Source organism: Mastacembelus armatus, chromosome 24, assembly GCF_900324485.2.
Source record: "Mastacembelus armatus chromosome 24, fMasArm1.2, whole genome shotgun sequence".
Classification (NCBI taxonomy): Eukaryota; Metazoa; Chordata; class Actinopteri; order Synbranchiformes; family Mastacembelidae; genus Mastacembelus; species Mastacembelus armatus.
This window is the reverse complement of record NC_046656.1, coordinates 9,780,974-9,800,640: the sequence shown is the minus strand read 5'-3', so window position 1 is coordinate 9,800,640 and position 19,667 is coordinate 9,780,974. Positions and strand designations below refer to the sequence as shown.

General features: G+C 41.0%; 1 protein-coding gene across 4 annotated transcripts; it reads left to right on the top strand.

Moving 5' to 3' along the window:
* The first annotated feature begins 1,341 nt into the window (after positions 1-1,341).
* mgab (MAX dimerization protein MGA b) lies at positions 1,342-19,305 on the top strand. Of its 4 annotated transcripts, none has more exons than XM_026318736.1 (23): positions 1,342-1,924; positions 3,580-4,766; positions 5,397-5,862; positions 6,097-6,193; positions 6,302-6,415; positions 6,540-6,665; positions 7,704-7,796; positions 7,970-8,393; positions 8,929-9,124; positions 9,258-9,435; positions 9,747-9,913; positions 10,033-10,249; positions 10,438-10,664; positions 11,000-11,245; positions 11,394-11,640; positions 12,071-12,403; positions 12,524-12,672; positions 12,881-12,978; positions 13,110-13,152; positions 13,237-13,401; positions 15,564-15,675; positions 16,676-17,353; positions 17,484-19,305. In XM_026318736.1, exons 2-23 carry the CDS (start codon positions 3,616-3,618, stop codon positions 18,356-18,358), a joined length of 6,402 nt encoding a protein of 2,133 aa, XP_026174521.1. In that variant the 5' UTR covers positions 1,342-1,924; positions 3,580-3,615; the 3' UTR covers positions 18,359-19,305. The 4 variants fall into 4 exon arrangements, with proteins under 4 accessions (XP_026174521.1, XP_026174519.1, XP_026174520.1 ...); XM_026318734.1 differs by having other exon boundaries at positions 1,343-1,887; positions 13,107-13,152; XM_026318735.1 differs by having other exon boundaries at positions 1,343-1,924; positions 6,305-6,415; positions 13,107-13,152.
* The last annotated feature ends 362 nt before the right edge of the window (positions 19,306-19,667 follow it).

Below are 19,667 nucleotides of genomic sequence, written 5' to 3'. Positions count from 1 at the left end.
AAATTGATGACGTACAATAACTGCACAGGTTGTAAAACTGATCCTGTGTCTTTGAAGCAAGATCAGGCGGCAGCACCACGTGTAGTAAACAGAAGATGAGTAGATCTGGGCTATGTTACCCACTTCCTAGTCATGGTTAGACCCCGCCCTGTTGGTTTAATAACATACCACTTTAAATATTTTAGTACTTTGTTCTTTTTGAATCAGGGTAGGCTCAATTATAAGCCTAGGTGAAACGTTATCGATTTAACAGCAAGAAATACAAACGCCATTGTTATTTGAAAATGAAAATGTTCAAATAACTATGAAAATGAAAATTTTATTTAGTAGCCTATTAAATCTACAGTTTCTACAATATTACATATCGTCACAGCTGTGACGCTTAGGCACATTAATTCACTGATGTATTTATTTTGTTATTGGCGGTAGCCCAACCCTCCGGCTCAAAACTATTGACATTAAAGCCGCAAACATGATCATTTTCTCAGACATTAAGGCACTTTAAGTCCTCCCAAACAGCGAGCAGCAGTTAAGATGGTGGGAAAGGATCAGGTTGAAAAATATACAATATTTTTCAAGGGTCGTAATAATTTTGTGCAGTGATACATTTTGTGGAAAATTATACTTTAAAACAAAAATAGGTTTTTTTCTTCTAGTTGAGTCCAGCCGTCCTCCACTTAGACAACAAAATTAAATAAATACTAGCCAATATAAGGGCAGGCTGTTGTTTATTATAACGTAATGTAATAATAAGTAGACGTCCATGTCGAGGCTCTGCTACATTGAGGCTCAGCAGAGCTCACTGCACCTTTAGGCCTGTTTTGTTCCTGTAGACTGAACCTACACTGAAAACACTAGTTAGCCAACTGCAGCCCAGGAAATAGCATGTGCTATCGCCATTGTGTCCCCGCGTGTACAACTAGTCTCGTGGGCACACTAGAGTGACGAAGCAATCAAGTATATTTATAATTAGCTGATGTATTTAATTATATTGCATTGGTTTTATTTGGGCACATATAGATCTCGCCGCCATGTTTTCCCAGAGACAAAGCCAGCTGCAGAAAAAGGCTAAATAGGAAGCAGCCTATGTTAATTGAGACTCATTGTCTTCCTCATGGTCCTGAGGGGGGACAACAAGGAAAGTGCTTTTTAGTCCTTGTTACAAACCAACTTTGGAACCGGGACAATGTCTAGGTCAGACTCTCGGGCCACTGACACCATGATAAAACCACCGGGTCGGTAAAATCCTCAGCAGGGAGCGTGCGCATTGGCTGCTCGGGCTCTACCGCCATGGTGAACGTGTTACGTCACAGCACGGATGTGTGTGTATGTGTGTGTATGTGTGTTTGAGCGTGTGTGTGAGAAAGAGCGAAAGAGGGGGCAGCGAGGAACGTGTGTGTGCGCGCGCTTCACGGAGGGTGAGAACGCAAATGTGACCGAAAAGGTAGAAGTAAAGACAAAGCGCGTGGAGGAGGGTGAAGTCTCAGGTGTGCGCTCTGGGCTCAGGACACCGCACAGCCGAGACACTGTCACGGAAAGTTACTGAGAGTTGTTTCTACCGGCGAGTGGACTGAGCTCGAGGTGGGAAGAAGCGGAAAGGTGGACTCCCGCTTCCCTCGCTCTGGCGGCCCGGGAATCACGCGCCACTGAAGGCGGGGGGTGATATTGTGCATGCGCTTTGGCTCCACTGCGTGCACGCTCGGGTCGGTCGATGCGAGCACAGTGGCGTGGCTCTCAGGCCTCCATTTGCCACTTCGTGTTCATGTTCGACGGATTCACCGAGGCCATTTCAGCGGCGACGACGACGTGCAACAGTTGGAGTTTTACCGTGAACGTCGTTATCGTGTCGCTCCCGCTGGTACCGAGGTGCCGAGGCGACGCCGGGAGGTGAGGCTTTAGTGAAACCTGCAACTTTTCCAACTTGGTGAGTGGTGGAGCGGGCGGCCTTCCCCTCTGCGGTGTGTGAGGAAGAAAGAGCTGTTCTCAAACTACTCCAATTCTTAGCGTGGCGTAGGAAAAATAGTTACCCGGAGAGCAGTGAGGACTGTGTGTTGTAAACATGCCGGTAAAGACGCATTTGGTGCACTCGTCGGGCCGATTAACACCTTTATCCTGCAGCATCTTTGTGTTGGTGTGACTGCGTGATTACTGGACTGACTGGAGGGAAGGACAGCAAGAAAACAGGTTACATTTTTTAGCTTGTCCTCCGGTGCCCACGGAGATCACCTCTTTCCCCCGCAAAGGTGGAAATATTTACAGGGTGTCTGTTTTGAGGGTGTTTGTTAAAATACAGGCCTGTCCGTGCGTTTCAGCCATGTCCCCCAGCTGGGTGAGACCACGCAGGCTATTGGCCAGTCACTCCAAAGTGGTCGCGCAGCCCACTTCACGAAGGCAAAGTCCAGTTTTCTCAGCCTGCCAAAGAAATTATTAAACTTAAAAATCCTCAGACGCCAGCCCACTGTGCAGTTCACGATAATGTATGTGCTATTAGTCTGCTTTGTTATAACGATGGGTCTTAAGGGGGTTTAGCCTAGAAGATAAGAGCATATTTTATTTCAGCTACAGTTTTTTTTTTTTTTTTCCCTACAGGGGCTCAGTGTTTGTTTTTAACTCCACTAAAGATATAATTTAAGAAGTAATTTACTGTGTGCTGGAAACCATGGCATGCAAAAATAAATAAATAAAATAAAGTTTTTAATGTGATGTCACACTTAAGGTTACATTTTACTGCCTGAGTGAGAAAACAGGCTGTTACATGCAGTTTATAAAAGCACATTTTGCTTTTCAAAGGACCACATGTGGCCTGAGGTTGTAAATAAATGATCATTTCTCCATTAGCAGCTAATTTATTTTTCAGGAGGGTACGACCGAATCTAAAATTGCTCTGCAATGGTTTGATTCTTATTAAGATTTCTGTTGGACACAATGCTGTGTTTAATGATCCGTGTAGATCAGATATCTTGGTCCAGGTGCTCAATGGTTTATGACACGTTTACACAGCCAGCAACTGGACAAACCAGTAGTTGGATGCGCTTTAATTTTGTATCATATATAAACAACATTTGCATTCACATAAATTTTGGTTGCGTGTTAACATTTGATCATGTTTATCAGCAGCAACTATAGCACAGAATACTTAATATTGCAACATCACTAGCTATAACTAGCTGTAAGGTAGTCAGTACTTTGTATGGATAGATTTTGCAGAGTGTATTGAACCTTAGTTAAATTTTCATTTAAATAATCTCACATATATCCATGGCCTCAGTAAAATGATGCCACTAGAGTTTGGTCTTTTTAGAAGTTTGATGTTTTAATGATTATATTAACATGTTTTGCAATCGTTTACATTTCATGATGCAGCTTTTATTGCTTTTACTTATTTTATCCGAGTCTTTGCTCTGCTTCAATGAGCTGTAATTGCTTTTGTTGGCTGTTGTTTTTCTGTTTTTTTTTTTTCTTGTCTTGTCTGGTTATATCACTTAAGTTCAGGTCATTATTCCTCTCAAGTATCTTGTGCCTTTGAACACCGCTGTACGATGCCAATAACATTATTATTATTATATCATCTTCTGTTAGGTATGAAATGAGGTGGGACAGTGACAGCCATTGGTGATGTCTGCTACAGACTCTGAGCTCACATCAATGGAGGAGCACCCAGCAGTGGAGGATAAACAGGAGAGCAGGACTAATGTCCCCTCCACAGCTACTCCTGCTACCATCGCTTCCTCGCCGCCTCCTTTTCCAACCACTACAAGACCTGATTTCACTAGTGAGCTTGTCATTGAGAACAAAGCCGTCTCCATGGCGAGTGCTGACTGCAGCTCGACTCTGTCTTCACCTGCTGAAGCTAGCCCAGCCAAGCCTGCTGAAACATCACCTACTATCTTTGAAGGGAGTGTTGAATCGAGCACAGCTACCTCACATATTGCATCAGATTCCCTAACATGCACAGAGACAAACCTTGTCAACATATCAGAGTCACTGCCATCGTCATGTGTGTCGCCACCAACAATATTTGGTAATCCAGACCTGCAGAATGACTTTCCTGCTGTTCTGACCTTCAATGGCATCAGTGTCACTTTGGAGAATAACAGTGTGTGGAAGCAGTTCTACAGCTGTGGGACTGAGATGATTCTCACTAAACAGGGGCGCCGCATGTTCCCATATTGCCGATATCGCCTGGCTGGCCTAGACCCTGAGCGGTTGTACAGTCTGGTCCTGTCCATAGTACCATCGGACCAGAACAGGTACCGCTGGAGCACATCCAAATGGGAGGTGACTGGACGAGCAGAGCACCAGGGCCAGGGTTTAAGCCGGGCTTTTTCCCATCATTACTCACCCTGCAGAGGCTCAGAGTGGATGAGTAGCTTGGTGTCTTTCTACAAACTCAAACTGACGAACAATCTGCAAGACCAGGAGGGTCATATAATACTACACTCCATGCATCGTTACATTCCTAGACTACATGTGATACCTGTCCCAGAAGGAGTCGTACCCTCATCTGACAAGCCTGTGGTTATGGTTATTGGACCAGAAAGCATTACCTTTACTTTTCCACAAACTGAATTTATGGCTGTGACGACCTACCAAAACTTCCGGATCACCCAGCTGAAAATTAATCACAATCCATTTGCAAAAGGCTTTAGGGATGATGGGAACAACTTCCGCCTACAGAGGGTCACTGTAGCAGAAACAGACACTCTGCCCTCTGTTGTAAAATGTCCCGAACCCAGTGAAAGCAAAGAAGGAGTTGTGAATCATAGGTAAGTTGTGTATGGTTACACGTTTGATTTGGTCATTCGTTAGCACATTGATATTTATATGCATTTAACTGGCAAATTGATATGTGAGACTTTGGGTATCATTTAAAAATGCCTTGATTTGATCCGAACAATTGCTTAAGCTGTGATTACAGTGTTTTGCAGAAGTTAATATTTATTAAGTTGGCACCTTTTTCACAGTCTCAGCTAAAAGTGAGAATTATGCAAGTGCAATAAAATGTTCACACGCTTCAAGGCAGTATTTATTGCAACCCTGTTGTATTGGGTTGCATTTCCTCATGTACTGAATATTGTGTATTCCTCAGGTATTGTAGTGCTTCTCACTCCTTGTAGTTTTTCTGATGTCAAAGTCTAACAGATCTTGTCTTGATACCCAAATGAGACTTTTTTTGCCTAGTCCATGATTGCAGTATCTGGTGTAGTATTAGGAGGCCTGTACAGTAATTTTAACCATGTTATACAATGACTACTACATTGGTGTCAATTAAACCCTTGGAATTACTTTGTTGTAATGGCATTGCTACATGCTGTGACAGCAATTAATATGGAATGGTTTCACCTTTTTGTGTGCCTAGTGTCTAAAAATAATATTTCCTTTTATTTCTCTTATAGCATGGAGAATCACACAGTCTCAGCTTCTCTCTCAAATGCACAAGAGACCAGACTGGTCCTGAAGCCAATAATGTCTACCTCTGCCAATAAGGATGAACCATATGTTCCCTGCATAAGAGGCAAGCATGCTCTCGGTGAGCTTGTGCTTGTTGAAAAACAACCACTTGTGGAATCCAAGAAAGAAGACCACACTAACCGTGTAACCCCTGAGTCGCCACAAGGCTTCACATTAATGCCTAGAGCACTATCCGTGAAACCTACTTCCTTAGCGTCTACCCCGGGATCAAAACCTGGCTACCGTAGGAGAAGAAAAAGGATCAACAGACACTGGGCAAATTCCCGGGGAAGAGTGTGGAGCGCTGCAGCTGCTTCCCCAATGGTTGTCCACAGTCCGTCACTGACTGTCGCAATGCAACCAGAGCTGGATGATGTAGAAGGCCTATTGTTTGTGTCATTCACCTCTAAGGTAAAACACTACAAACTCCTGCTCTGACATAGTCACCGTGTTTCTAAAAGATTTATTTTCATTTAAATGAGATGTGGTATGTCCTCCAGTGGCCTGCCTCATGTCAAATATATGTTCAGAGTTTTCTCTAAAGCTGAAATGGCTTGTGTTGTTCTGTGTCAGAATGATTTTGGATGAACAGTTGTTAAAGTTCTGTAATGCTTTTATGCCTTTAATGTTCTTTTGTGTTAACAGGAAGCTCTTGATGTTCACAAAAAGGACAAGCCAGCCAGTAGCTCACCATCAGTATCTCCAGTTCACCCCATGACTCTGATGCATTTGAAGCAAACAGGTAAACAGTGTAGAGATTGTAATTATTCTTTTGTTTGAAATGTTACCTAGTTATATTTTATTCAACTACCAGTGAATCACTCACATGATCTTTTCTGTGGTGTTCCAGCAGAGGTGATCCCAGAGACAGCTGAAGAGAAGATAGCTCGCTTGGAGGTGATCCTGCTGCAGGATCTCAGAGTTCTCAAACACAGACAGGTCATCCATCCTGTGCTGCAGGAAGGTGAGTTCATACAAACATACACAAGCATCCTCTTAAACCACAGGGATTGGTTTAAGAGGATACACCAAGATCATAAGATCATATTAAAGTTTACACACGTTGACACCTTTTGTCCATTTTCTAGTGGGCTTGAAGTTGAATTCCCTAGACCACACTAAGTCCATTGACCTGCAGTATCTAGGGGTTCACCTGCCACTACCTCCCCCAAAACTCCCAGAACAAAGCAAGGCTGCAGACATGTCTACTGGGGGTAGGTTGGACCTAATCTCTAATAGTAATTGAAGGTACCTTTTGGGCTGTGTCACCTAGGGGTCAAAAATTTCACCAAATGACCTTAGGCTTAGTCAACTGAATTATTTTGTAGCTGCAAGGCTTTTGCTCAGAATCTAACCTCCATGAAACTAATGGTGATTAAAAATTATTGAATTGAAATCCAGTCAGTCACATGGGACACATGAGCACATTTGTAGAAAAACCTCTGGTGTTCAGCAGTGAGTGTTTTTCTGGGATTTATGTAAAATTAAGGTTTTGATTTTTAATTTTTTTAATTTTTATTTTTTTACATCTTGTACAAATTTATATAACTTATTTTTTGAGAAAATTGATCTCCCTCTCTCTGTTTCTAAATTTAGACTGCATATTTATACATATTTTACATAATGTCTTTAGGGGAGTAAAGGAAGCATGCAGAATAATAATTGTCTGCTTCATGCAAGTATGAGACAGGTCAGATTACAGCTTCTTCTATGTTCTTAAGATACAGGAAATCTGAAAAGGGCTTTTAATTTCAGAACATGACCTTGTAACATCTGAAACGAACTGCTTCTTTTCCAAGTATGGGCCAAACGTGACCATCAGAGAGACAAAGGGGTCTGGAACCATGTAGTTGCACCTCTTGTTTTTGTGTTCTTGTTGTATGAAAATAACAACGCTGATTGAAAATTCGTAGGTCCCGAGCAGAAAAGTCCTCCATAATGGGGATGTGAGTCTCCTCTGTGCTCACAGTACACATTTTCAGTGTGCACTGTTATTAATGCTGTGTGAGGCAGTTTTTTTTTCTCTGTAAACAGCAATAAACAGAAAAAACAGACTGCAGGATTTAATAGTGGTTCAAATTGTGTTGCCCTGTGCACAGCTGTTACTGTTAAGAAATATGGCACCATTTCTGCATTTGCAACATTTTAATTTTTCCAGCAAAGTGCTTCTCTTGAACCAACAGAACAAAATGACATTGAAATTCTGTACTTCTACTTTAGCACTCATGAAGCACTCAATGTATTGTTTACAGATGAAGAGCTACCCTTCATCTCCAGGACTGGAAAGACAAGTGACATGACAAAAATAAAAGGTTGGAGAAACAAGTTTCTAAGAAGCAAGGAGGGTAAGGTTTGTTTATCTTGTTGTTGCTGTAGTGTCATTTTTATCATACAGTGGCATTATTATAGTAATTGTAATTACCAGAAGATTACTGAACTGAAACCAGTGTAATATGCTTGTCTGATTCATTAGTCCCCATTCATAAATTAAAGTCTCTTTATTCTTTCTATTGACAAGGACTACAAAAGAACCTATCTGCCTTCTGCAGCAACATGTTGGATGAGTACTTGGAAAGTGAAGCTAAGCAGATCAGTGAGCGTGCTGCTGCCTTCTCAACAAACCCAGACGGTTCAGTGGCATATCAGCTGCCTGCTAAAAGCTCCAGCTACATAAAGACCCTGGATAGTGTACTCAAACATCGCAACGCTGCTTCCAGACTCCCCATAGGGGCCAACAGGCCTTGTCCCCTTTCTTACAAACCCCTCCTCTACTCTACCCTGATGTCACCACCTCCCCCTCTGTCAAACCATGTGACCCCTGTTCAAGCTGAAGCTCAGTCTGTAAAGCAGTCTACATCTTCACATATGCAGCCAGAGACTGTGCTGACAACTGGTGAAAATGCTGCTTCTGAGTCTGCTTACACTTGTTCAGCTGCACAGAGGTAAGGATGTGTTTGTACTTTGTCTTCATTTTTAGATCTGCAACTTAAAAAATCTTAGTAACTAATTGAGTATATTAATTACAGAACATGTTGGCATGTTATGAAATGTTTGATAAATACACAGATACTATCAACAGCTAGAGAAAAGGAAAATGGAAAATCATATTGCCACTTAAAAGATAATATTTTAAATATTTTGTTCGCTATAATTAGTTTCCACTTGACCTTGGTTTGTCCTTAAAATGGCTATTTCCAATTTCACAAGTTAGAGAAATGTGTGGTGATGTGTTCATTTATAAATGGTTTTGCTGGTTGTTTTATTTATATAGAATCACAAGCTTCATAAAGATACATATAGTATCAGGGCTGCTGATGCTGGTTATTTAAACTGTCCAAATACAGTGCTTTTGTTTTTCTTTTCTGTGGTATGAGATAAGCTTTGTGATTAAAAAGAAGCACAAATTAACTTTTTGGTAAATAAAACAACAAACACTGAACAACACAAATGATGGTTGATGGCTTCCTGTCTCTTCAGATTATCTACATACCAATCAGGGATCAGCCAGAAACCAACATTGGGCTTTGGGGTGGCACACAGACCTTCAGGCCTCACTAAGTTCCAGTTCAGACTTCTGCAGATGGAGACTGAAGCCCTGAACCAGGGACTGAGCAGAACACAGTTGACCCAAGACAGGCTCTCAGTGGCTTTGTCTGTAATGTTGACAAAGCAGGTATGCAACAGACTGTATAAGTAACCTTTGTTTAGCAGAATGGGATGTATGGAGTCATTTGAGATTAGTGATGGACTCCATCTGTGCTGTCGAATAAGAGATGTTGCCTGTCCCGTGTGTTTCTTTTAATCAGATGCTGCCAAGTCAAGTTTTAAAATTAACCCAGTATCCGAAGTATAAAGCTGTGAGACCTGAATGTGGCCAGGAGTTCTGCAGGCTCGGCTGTGTGTGTTACAGTCTCCAGCATCCGAGCAGAGTCCCTCTCCACTGCCGGCGACCTGAATGCATGTTCGGCTGTGCCTGCTTGAAATGTAAGTTCACTAAGCAGACATTCTGGGAGAGAGCAAATAACAGAGCCAACCTGTTTACTGTAAGATCATGTTATTTTAGTACCATTTGTGTATATTGCTCTTTTTATTACTCTACCTCCACAGAGATGGTTTCAGAATGGGTGAAGTGTTTTGAGTCTTTGACTCAAGCACCTTATGAAGCAACTAAATCATTTATCATAATTTATTGAAAGTTTTTACCTTTTTTTTTTTTCTGGTTTTAGTTTCTCTTTGCTGCCCAATTTGGTCACAACTTTCAGAAGTGTTAACAAGATGCTTTTATCCCTCCCCAGCTTTGACTAAAGCAGAGCATGTGGCCCAGACTTTCCCAGGCTGCCACACCAATAAACTGTGGAACCATAACATTCATGATGTGGATCCAGAGCCACTCTTCACACCCACACCAAAGGTCCTGTCCCAGGTCCTCAAACGCAGTACAGTGCCTCATCAAGTGCAACCAGTAAATAAAAATTTTTGTCTTTGTACTAAAAGCATTTGATTTATACATTACAGTCTTGTAAATATGTCATTGTTTGCCAAGGTATAAAACCTGAGCGCTGTACATTTTGTTAATTACAGATACGAGAAGAGGACAAGGATCCCGTGTATAAATACTTGGAGAGCATGATGACATGCGCACGTGTTAGAGAGTTCAACAGCAAGCCTCCTCCTGTAGTCACCATAGAACCAAAGATATTTGATAGTTCTGCAGCAAACACTGCAGTAAAACAGCAGACGACTACCTCCGACAACCTGCCGAAACAGTACTACAGAACTGTTATTGTTAAAAATACAGGTAAAAAAATAAACAAAGGTCAATTAATACATAATGCAATCTTCGTTGTGCTGTAAATGTTTCACTCACCACTGAAAATTAGGCTACAGCTTCTAAAACCCTTATGTAACTCTTTGTATTGACTGGACACATCTGACTTTAATATATTCGTTACTATACATTACCATATTTCTTCATCTCCCCCACAGAAAAGACTTCTCAGGAATCAGCAGATGGTGAAACAGAAGCAAGGAAGCAAATACAAATCCAGTCAGGGTGTGACTGGAGCAAGGACCGCAAAATGGTCCTGGAAACTTTATGCCGGCGCATGAATCAGAACAGGCTGACTCAGTGTTTCTACATAGGTCCTTACCGCATCCGCCCGATTGCCAAGATCTTCGTGCGGAAGCCCAGTGGCTCCATTGTTATCTACAGGGTAAGTCTCTGAAGAGTAGTGTGTCTGTGTTGTCCAACACATTGTACATTGTCAGTAATAGGATTGTGTGTGCAGTTTTCCTGGTTTCTTACAGGACAACACAGATGCATTTATGAGGTACAGGCGAATAATCTGAAACAGGTTTTGGTTAGACATGCAGTACTTAGTATTAGTATACTGTAAATTCACTGGTAGTACAGGCAATTATGAAGAACAGCTTGTCTAAAACACCAGCTTCTCAACATCAAAAGCTCTTAATAATTGTTCTAACATAGTTTGTCCTTGTTTCATTTCCCCCTTTTTTTTTTTTCTTGCTTGTTACCACCTTCTTCTAGGTGCGCATCACTAAGCCATCAAAAGCCAGTGATAATGACGAGGACGAATTTGATGACAGCGATGAGGAAAAGCATACAAATAAAAGCTTTGAGCTTAGGGACAGTGATGCAGAGGAGGACGACGATCAATTTGAAGAGCCTGTGATACGTTTTGGAGTCACACCCTTTATGGGTGGAATTCTGCCTGCTGGGAGACTTAGAGCCAGGACCAAACCTTCGGCTGGCCAAACATATGGACTTATACAGGTAACGCTCAAGGAACTGTGTTAATATGGTTTTACCTGGGGGCGGGGTAACACCTGTTTATATTTAACTCAAGGCATAATAATGTTTAGGGGAAAAACGTAAACTTGAATATATGCAAGTTAGCGTTTCTGTATATTTGCCATTACAGGTTAATGGCAAATCCTATAACCAGGCCAGACTGTTGCTTGGGAGCATGGGATCTCTACATCCAGCCAACCGCCTTGCAGCATATGTCACAGGCCGATTGCATGGTCCTAGCACCATTTTACAGAAAAACTCTAAGCAGCATAAAAACAACATTCCCAGTTCTCTGCACATAAAAACTGCAGGGACAGTAATCCCTCCAATAATCACTGCAAAAAAAACTGATCTGAAGACATCAACACAACCACCAGGTAAGATTGTCTCTGTTCCTCGACCACAGCACAGTCACTAAAGTAGTCAACTCTAGATCACACACACCTGCTTCTACTGCAGTATGAAATCATCCAAGGAAATCAGACTACCACCATTTAAATGTACTGTTTATAGATCTAGTTTGCAACACTGAAAACCAAGACTGACACTTTTGGCAAAACTCCTTATAATTGTAAAGAGGAGATAAATGGCTTTTTCCATGTGATGTTTTAAAGCTGTAGTATGGCATTCTTGTCCCTGCATTGTCAATATGAACACAGACTAATAACATTAAGGCGAACATTGCTAATATTTAGGTCTAATCCATTGTATTAGAGAATCAAAGGAAACACCTTCATGTTTTCTGTTCCTGGGCTTTGGCTGTAGTGTGCTAATGTCTCTCCCTTGCCCTGTATTGTTTTGTTTCAGGTCAGTTATTCCAGCAAAATTCTTATAGAAATGAAGCCATCAACTTGTCACAGCATTCACAAAACTCATCTGACTTGAGCCAGCGCAGCTTGGTCCACCCCTCCACGAACACCTCCACATCCTCGCCTGTCTCTCTCACCGTGTCCCCTTCGCTGAAAACCCCCAGCTTCCTGGCACAGAGTGGGACCTATTCATTTAGGATCTGCCCTCCAGCCAACCAGAGCACCAGAGGCCAAAACCTACCAGGAGTAACCCTACCTGGGGGCTTCACCCTAATTCAGCTCCCAAAGCCTGGAGGTGATGGAGCAATGAAGCAATCAGAAAACATGGCTGGTATGGATAAAGCCCTGCCACAAAAAGATGCTTTGTTTAATTTTGGCAGTGTAGCAGCTGATTCATCTGCAAAAGGCCTTGATTTGAACATGTTTAATAGAGATAAATGTCTGATTGTAGAGCCCGGCTTCCCTCCTAAGCTGATATGTGATGAGAAGATGCCATCTGATGACAGTGATAAAGCCTACAACAGGCAGGTTGTATCAAAGGTGGATATCGCTTCAGAAGACTTGAGCTCCTCAGACTGTTGTGGAGATGGTGATGAGGATGTGAGTTTAACGAATTTATATATTAATTATAGGCCTATATCTAATTTTGGTTTGGTTTTCAAATGAACATTACTGTGGCTAAAGTATGATTTAAAATATAAAAGTTACATTGCATAAACTAAAATTCTGCATATAAAATAGTGTTTGTTGTAACTGTGGGCATCATCACAGCTTTAAAAATTGCATTCTGATTTCCTGTTTTCTTCAGGAGGAGCCAGTCGACATTGAAACTGTAGAGGACGAAAAACAGGGAATGGCCATCGCAAAAATGAAGGAAGCTGTTATGAAGGCATTACAGGAGTCACGGTAAAACATGTGAATGTGTTCTCATGAAGAGAAGCATATACAGTGTATGTACATGTGTGTTTTCAGTGTTACACAGAACGTTGAATAGTGTTCTGAAAAAAGTATATTTTATACTTTTCTGCCTTTAGAAGGTTCAAGAATGATTTTGATTCAGCGAGGGAACAAAGCATTCAGGTATGTGTTATACAGTGTGTGTTTTTAAGTGCAATGTCTGTGTCGCATGTATTTTTTATCATCCTCGCCTTCTGTTCATACCAGGATCAAATGAACCATGAAGATGACAAGTCAGTAGGAAAAACAAAACGAAGGAACCACACTGTGCTAGAGCGCCAGAGACGATCTGAACAGCGGACCCTCTTTGACAAACTCCAGATTGTCCTTCAGAGCAACCCCAGGGCCCCCAGGCTCAGCCTTCTCTCACTGGTCAGTTCCACATCCCATCTGATCAGACAGTTTTATTATTTATTATAATATGGTGGCCAAAAACTACTAAAAAAAATTTCTCCACAGACAAACATGAAAGAAAGCAAACATTTAGGCTTGTATGAGTCTAAATGTCTCTAAAAGTATCCTAATGAAAATATTTCAGTGGCTGTAAAAATACTTTTGAACCATAACAGGACACCAGAGAGCTGGAAATTAACCACTCTAGGATTAAAATAAAAAGGGTAGTACTGGGTACTGTAAAGCTAATTTAATTTAATTTTGTTCTAAATAACATCAAATATGTATCACAATATGAGCTATCAAAGTAAAAAGTCTAGTATTATTATTGGTAGACTATTAAATTATTACTGCAAGTTTGACTCTGTTTGCAGTACATTACTTACCGTATTTTCCACACTATTAAGTTGCACTTTTTTTACTCCTCTGGTTTATAGTGCGACTTAAAGTGACTTATATTTGCTGTCATTTTGTCGAGTAGTATAACTAGCGTTACATGGCGCTCTTGACTCAATTGAACATAATGTACCTCTGAAAAAGTAAAATCATTTATTTTCACAGTAAACTCTAATTGCTAATGTAACACCAGTGAAAATGCTGTCCAAAAGAAAGAGCTATACTGCAGACTTCAAGCTGCAGGTAATAAAATCTGCTAAAATCTACAGCTGTAACAAGGCTTGGAGTGAGTGTTGGCATTCAGACAACCTGAGAGATGAGGAGGTAGAGATGCTTTCTCATCCCTATGTAGGCACAGTTTTTTAACATTACTTGACACAGATGAATGAATTTCATAATGCACTTGTTTGTTGTTATGCCTGGCCTACGTTCTTCATAGGATCATTTTTACTGTAATTAGTATAAGAAATGCAACTTATACACTGAAGCAACTTATATGTTTTTTTTAATTTTCTGTTCAACGATGCTGTTTTGCTAAAAGCAACTTATACTCGTGTGACTTATAGTCTGGAAAATATGATAATGTGGATTTTCAGTTGAACCATAAACTCCTTTCACTTGAACTATTATAGGTGATTTTTCAAACTACAATATCTGAAGTTGAAGCTATTGCCAGATACCACTAGGGAGAATCTCCATTTTATTATTTATTTAACCTTTTATTTACTGGTAATGTGGGTGCAGTGATCTTTTACATGAATTTGAGGGAAAAATTAGATGTGTCATTGCACTGAGGCACTTACTGTACACTATTTACAATAGTACTTACAGTACCGAATATCTGTTGTCTTACATTTTATTTCCTTCAGTGATCAGATATGCTTCATGCTTGCAGTAATGCTGCTGATTTTATTACTTTTAGGCAGCACAACTGAAAACTTCCTGTAGTAAAGCAGTCAGCATGCCAGAGACAATACTGTGATCCTCCAGAGAAAACTATATTTTGACTTTAGCTGAAAATAAAAATGCAGTGACAGCTTTAAGAGGGCTGAACTGATCCTGATCCACAGCTGCTCTGTCTAACTGTAGAAAATGGGAATCTTTGTGCTTTAGTTTGCTTGTTTGCTGTGTAGAAAGCATTTATGCTAACAAGGCTACAGTATAATCAGAACATTACAGCAAAAAAATTAAATTGCTACCAGACTAAACCATGCGTACAAATTGTACAAAGCTCCACTCAAGCATAGGATGTACTAAATGATCTGCTATGAAACGGCCAGAGTGAATGAATACAGTAAAAAGAAAAGGAGTTACATTTTGCATGGTCAGCATGAGATGGTGTCTGTCTGAGAATCAGCAGCACTGTGATGGTACCGGAGATGACACTGAGCTCAGCTCCAGTAGGCTCTGTTCCAATTTAGCCCTTGTTCATAAGTCTAAATTCAAGTTAGTTGCTAGGAAATGCCATATAAGCTGCTTTATTAGAAGGCATCCCATGTGAACATTGAAGTTAGAAATTAATAGATATGTTTTTAACCCACCTTAGAACAAGACAGGGATAATTCTTCACCACAAAGTTTGCATTTATGCATGTTGTAAATCTGTGCATGGCCATTCAAATACAAACCACCTTATAGATTAATTATTTGCCTACTGCCGTATGTATACTTTTCCATTCACAGCTCCGCGTCACCATGTTCACTCCTTTGGTTTTGGTTTTGTTTTTTTTTTGTATGTGTTTTCAGGCTGTTAGGGAAATCCAAAATCTGGTTGAGACCTCCAAACGCCTGGAGGAGCAGAAGAAGAGGCTGATGCAGATGCACTGTCTCTATGTGAAGCAGCTTTCTTTTTTGTCTGGTATGTATCAATTCTGTTGCAGTAAAACAAAGTACATGTGTGTAAATGAGAGGGACTCCAGTAGAACGGTGAGGTTACAGGGAGTAGAGGTGAAGAAGAGGATTTTAAGTACCTAAGGTCCACAGTCCAGAGAAACAGAGAGTGTGGAAAAGAAGTGAAGAGACGTGTGCAAGCAGGTTGGAACGGGTGGAGGAAAGTGTCAGGTGTGATGTGTGACAAAAGAGTGTCAGCAAGAATGAAAGGAAAGGTGGACAAGACAGTGGAGAGACCAGCAATGTTGTCTGGTTTAGAGACAGTGGCACTGAGACAAAGACAGGAGGCAGAGCTGGAGGTAGCAGAGCTGAAGATGTTGAGGTTCTCTCTGGGAGTGATGAGGATGGATAGGATCAGGAATGAGGACATCAGAGGGACAGCTCATGTTAGATGTTTTGGAGAAAAAGCCAGGGAAGCCAGATTGAGATGGTTTGGACATGTTCAGAGGAGGGACAGTGAATACATTGGTAAAAGGACGCTGAGGTTAGAGCTTCCAGGAAGGAGGCCTAGAGGAAGACCAAAGAGGAGGTTCTTGGATGTAGTGAAGGAGGACGTGAGGATAGTTGGTGTGGGTGAGGAGGATACAGAGGATAGGGTTAAATGGAGGCAGATGATTCGCTGTGGCGACCCCTGAAGGGAGCAGCCGAAAGGAAAAGAAGAAGATGTATCAATGCATTTTGTACTTAGTCTCCCTTTGTGTTGACTGGAGAAATAATGAAAAGGATATATATTATTGTATTATTCTAACTAGTTGAAACTTGTTTCACAGAACAATGGCACTCAGGTAAAACCTCTTGTTCTTATGGCAACATACAGTGGATCAGTATACAGTTGATCTGATGTCCTAAAACATGAATAACTATGAACAACGGCAAACTCCAGACATTCGGTGCTGAACTGAATAAATTAAATGCAGCTGCTCATGCCCTCACTGAAACTTGTGTCCTTTGAACTGTTACCTTTTTAGGGAAGTCAGAGAATCTGATTAAATACAAGCTGAGGGAGATAAGCGAGAGGCAGAAAACAAGAGAGAAGACAATGAAATGGAGGCCTTTCTTTTCCCATCTACTTCAGTCCAGGGCTGCTCTTCTGCAAGCCAGTGCTTCTAAGCCCAACCTTCAGCCTATGCCCCTGTTACAGCCCAACTTCAACATGGCTACATTTCAGCCTAGCCCACCCACACCTGCCGCCCAACAAAATGTTCACCAAATGAGACCCTTGCTTCAGTTTCACCTACAAAAAGCTTCATCCCAGTCTGGTGTTCCCCAGTCCATGACTGTGCCACATTCAGTGCCTCAGCCAGTGTCCTCTCCAGCCCAGGTTGGTGTCAATACAGCCCCATCGCTGGTGGAGAATCAGCCAGCTGAACCTGCAGCCTCGGGTGAAGTCGGTTTACATCAATCAAAGTTAGAAGACCAACAGAAAGCACCTGAAGTGGGAGCCCAAATCACCAAATCCAATTCTCAGTCTCCAACTCCATCAGTTCTAGCTACATTCCAGGTCCCTGCAGTCCAAGATACAGCCTCTCCTGCATCCTCAACAGCCATTTACCAACCCCCCCCTGCACAACCTACACCGCCCTTTACTCTTCCACTGATTCGCTCTAAAACTGGCAGACTCATCCTTCCCTCATCTCTGAAACCAAGTAAGTTTGTTGCATTATATGTATTATTTATTATATTACATATCATTTATATAACTTATGCCCTGATGCAGTTCTTTCTATTTTAATGTGTTATTGTAATATAAAATGAAGAATTGTTTTCTTATCACAGTTGGAAGTGGCTTCTATACACTCATGGTCATGAAAGCTAAGCAGAAGGAAGAAGAGGGTGAGATTAGCTCTGCAGCTAACCAACCTACTGACTCTGAAAGCAGCCGTATTTTGAAAGAAGACAAAACTGCACCTTCAGATTCTGATCCAAAGCATTCTGGTACAACATACCCCTTGGCAGAGATTGCCTTCCTTAACAAATCAATCTGTATCCCTTCTCTGGCTTTGCAGTCTGCAGAGAAAAGCCAGGATGAGAGCACAGTGGCAGGTTTGATCGGAACACTGGGTGCTTCCTGTTTGAGGTCTATGCAACAGTCTACTGCTTCTGTTGAGACTAATCCTGATCCTAACCCTCCTGTAGTCTGCCGACGAAGGGGCAGGCCTCGAAAACACCCTCTTCCCCCTGTTAATGAAAAACATACTGTACTAGAGGAGACCAGGAAAAGTGTCACAGAAATTAAAACGGTTATTCTGTTTGAAGAGAGACGAAGTGCAAAAAGTACTTTAAAAGTGTCTAAGAGACGAGCTGAAGACACCCAAACAATGGTATGTGAAGTAGCAGATAACCCTGTACCAGTCAAACGAGGCAGAGGAAGGCCTCCAAAAAAGAAGCCAGCTGAACTGTGTAGTCCTTCAGTTGCACAAGCAGGAAACAGTTCATCTAAATCCAACGAGGACAGCCCTGTCAGACATTCTTGCCGCGTGAAAAGTCCTAATAGTAAACCCAGGGCAAGCCCCGGAGTAACCACCTCGCCTGGAGATAACACATCACGACCATTAACGCGAGGTGCTTTAGGAAAGGATTTCCCCAGTGCTAAGAAACGCTCCTGGATAGACGTAGAAAAAGAACTGGAGCCAGACCTCGATTCTGAATAGGCTCCTAATAGGTTACTCCGTTCTTTGACCTCAAATAGTTTTACACTGAAACCTCACAACTCACACCGCAGCATCTGTTTTAGCATCATGCTCAGTCTTACTTTAACAGGAGTTTCACTCCTGCTCATTGTTAGTCGAAATACAAGTCATTGACACCCTCACCAAATGTGCCTGTGTGTAAGTCCGAAGGACCAGGGAAACAGTTATACACATAATGCTGCTCTTTTGTGTATTTGTTACCACATAACTCAGTGGACTTCCACACCGTAGAGACAGTCTGTTTTATGGTAAAGAATATAAGAGATAGTATTATGTGATGTCTGACTATTTGATTGAAAATTATGGTAACTCCCACAATCAGTTTTGTTGTTTTCTCAGATACATTTGTTGTATGAATGTTTCCTCGAGTTATAATTAAGATTTATTCAAATTATGTTTTTGTTAAAATTACTGATCTGTTATGCAACGGAAAATTAAACTGTACAGATTACACAAATTCAGTATGTTAACTTTTACAGTCTGTATCTAATAGACTCAACCAGTGTGTTGCTCCAGTAACTTTGTGAAATGTAAGCATTAACATAATGTGTTTTTTAATTAAGATTTAGTTGTATGTGTGTTTTCATTTGTGTTTTTTTTCCCTTATCAGTAAAAATCAAGTATAGTAGCACTTTGGCACACACATCTCTTTCGTATTTGGTTTACATATTAACAGTAGTGACTTTGTTGGTTTGGGAATATGCATATAGACCAGATCCCTCACAATCAACCAAGATAATTTTGAATAGCATATATTGTATCTGTAAAAAATAACCTGTAAATATTGTATTCCTGTTTTGAGTATCTCTCCTTCATGGATAGGCTTCAAACACTGGTTGTCCTGTTACTTCAAATTACAAATGTGAAAAATTATGGCTTTTAAAATCAATAAAATCTACACGCCTTTATTTTGGCATCTTTCAGTCTCTCTGCAACCTACTTTCTAGTGTTTTTGAGGGAATTGTGAGATCAAACACTACTTCTCTAGATCAGAAACATTGGTACCAACACAAATTGTTCTTCAAGATCATTTAAAAACATTCCTGAATCTCCCTCACTGGAAAATTGACTTTATTGCAGAAGCCAACCTATTGGAAAAAATGTTCTCAGGTTAAGTGTCTTTTCATTGTATTAGACAAATATTTTAAAGTTAGGCTATAAACCCAATAGCATATGTCGTTAAACATGGAGTATAGGAACCTTAAAATGACTTTAACTTAAGCAAATAGGACATGTTATCGTCCAATCAGCAGCCAAACAAAGAGCCTAT

What these genes read in the sequence shown, in the direction of transcription:
- mgab (XM_026318734.1), top strand. Translation starts at nt 3,616, where the DNA reads ATGTCTGCTACAGACTCTGAGCTCACATCAATGGAGGAGCACCCAGCA. An exon ending in GTTTCTAAGAAGCAAGGAGG is followed by an intron (nt 7,797 to 7,969) that starts GTAAGGTTTGTT and finishes TCTATTGACAAG; the next exon opens with GACTACAAAAGAACCTATCT. An exon ending in AAGGCATTACAGGAGTCACG is followed by an intron (nt 12,979 to 13,106) that starts GTAAAACATGTG and finishes TTCTGCCTTTAG; the next exon opens with AAGGTTCAAGAATGATTTTG.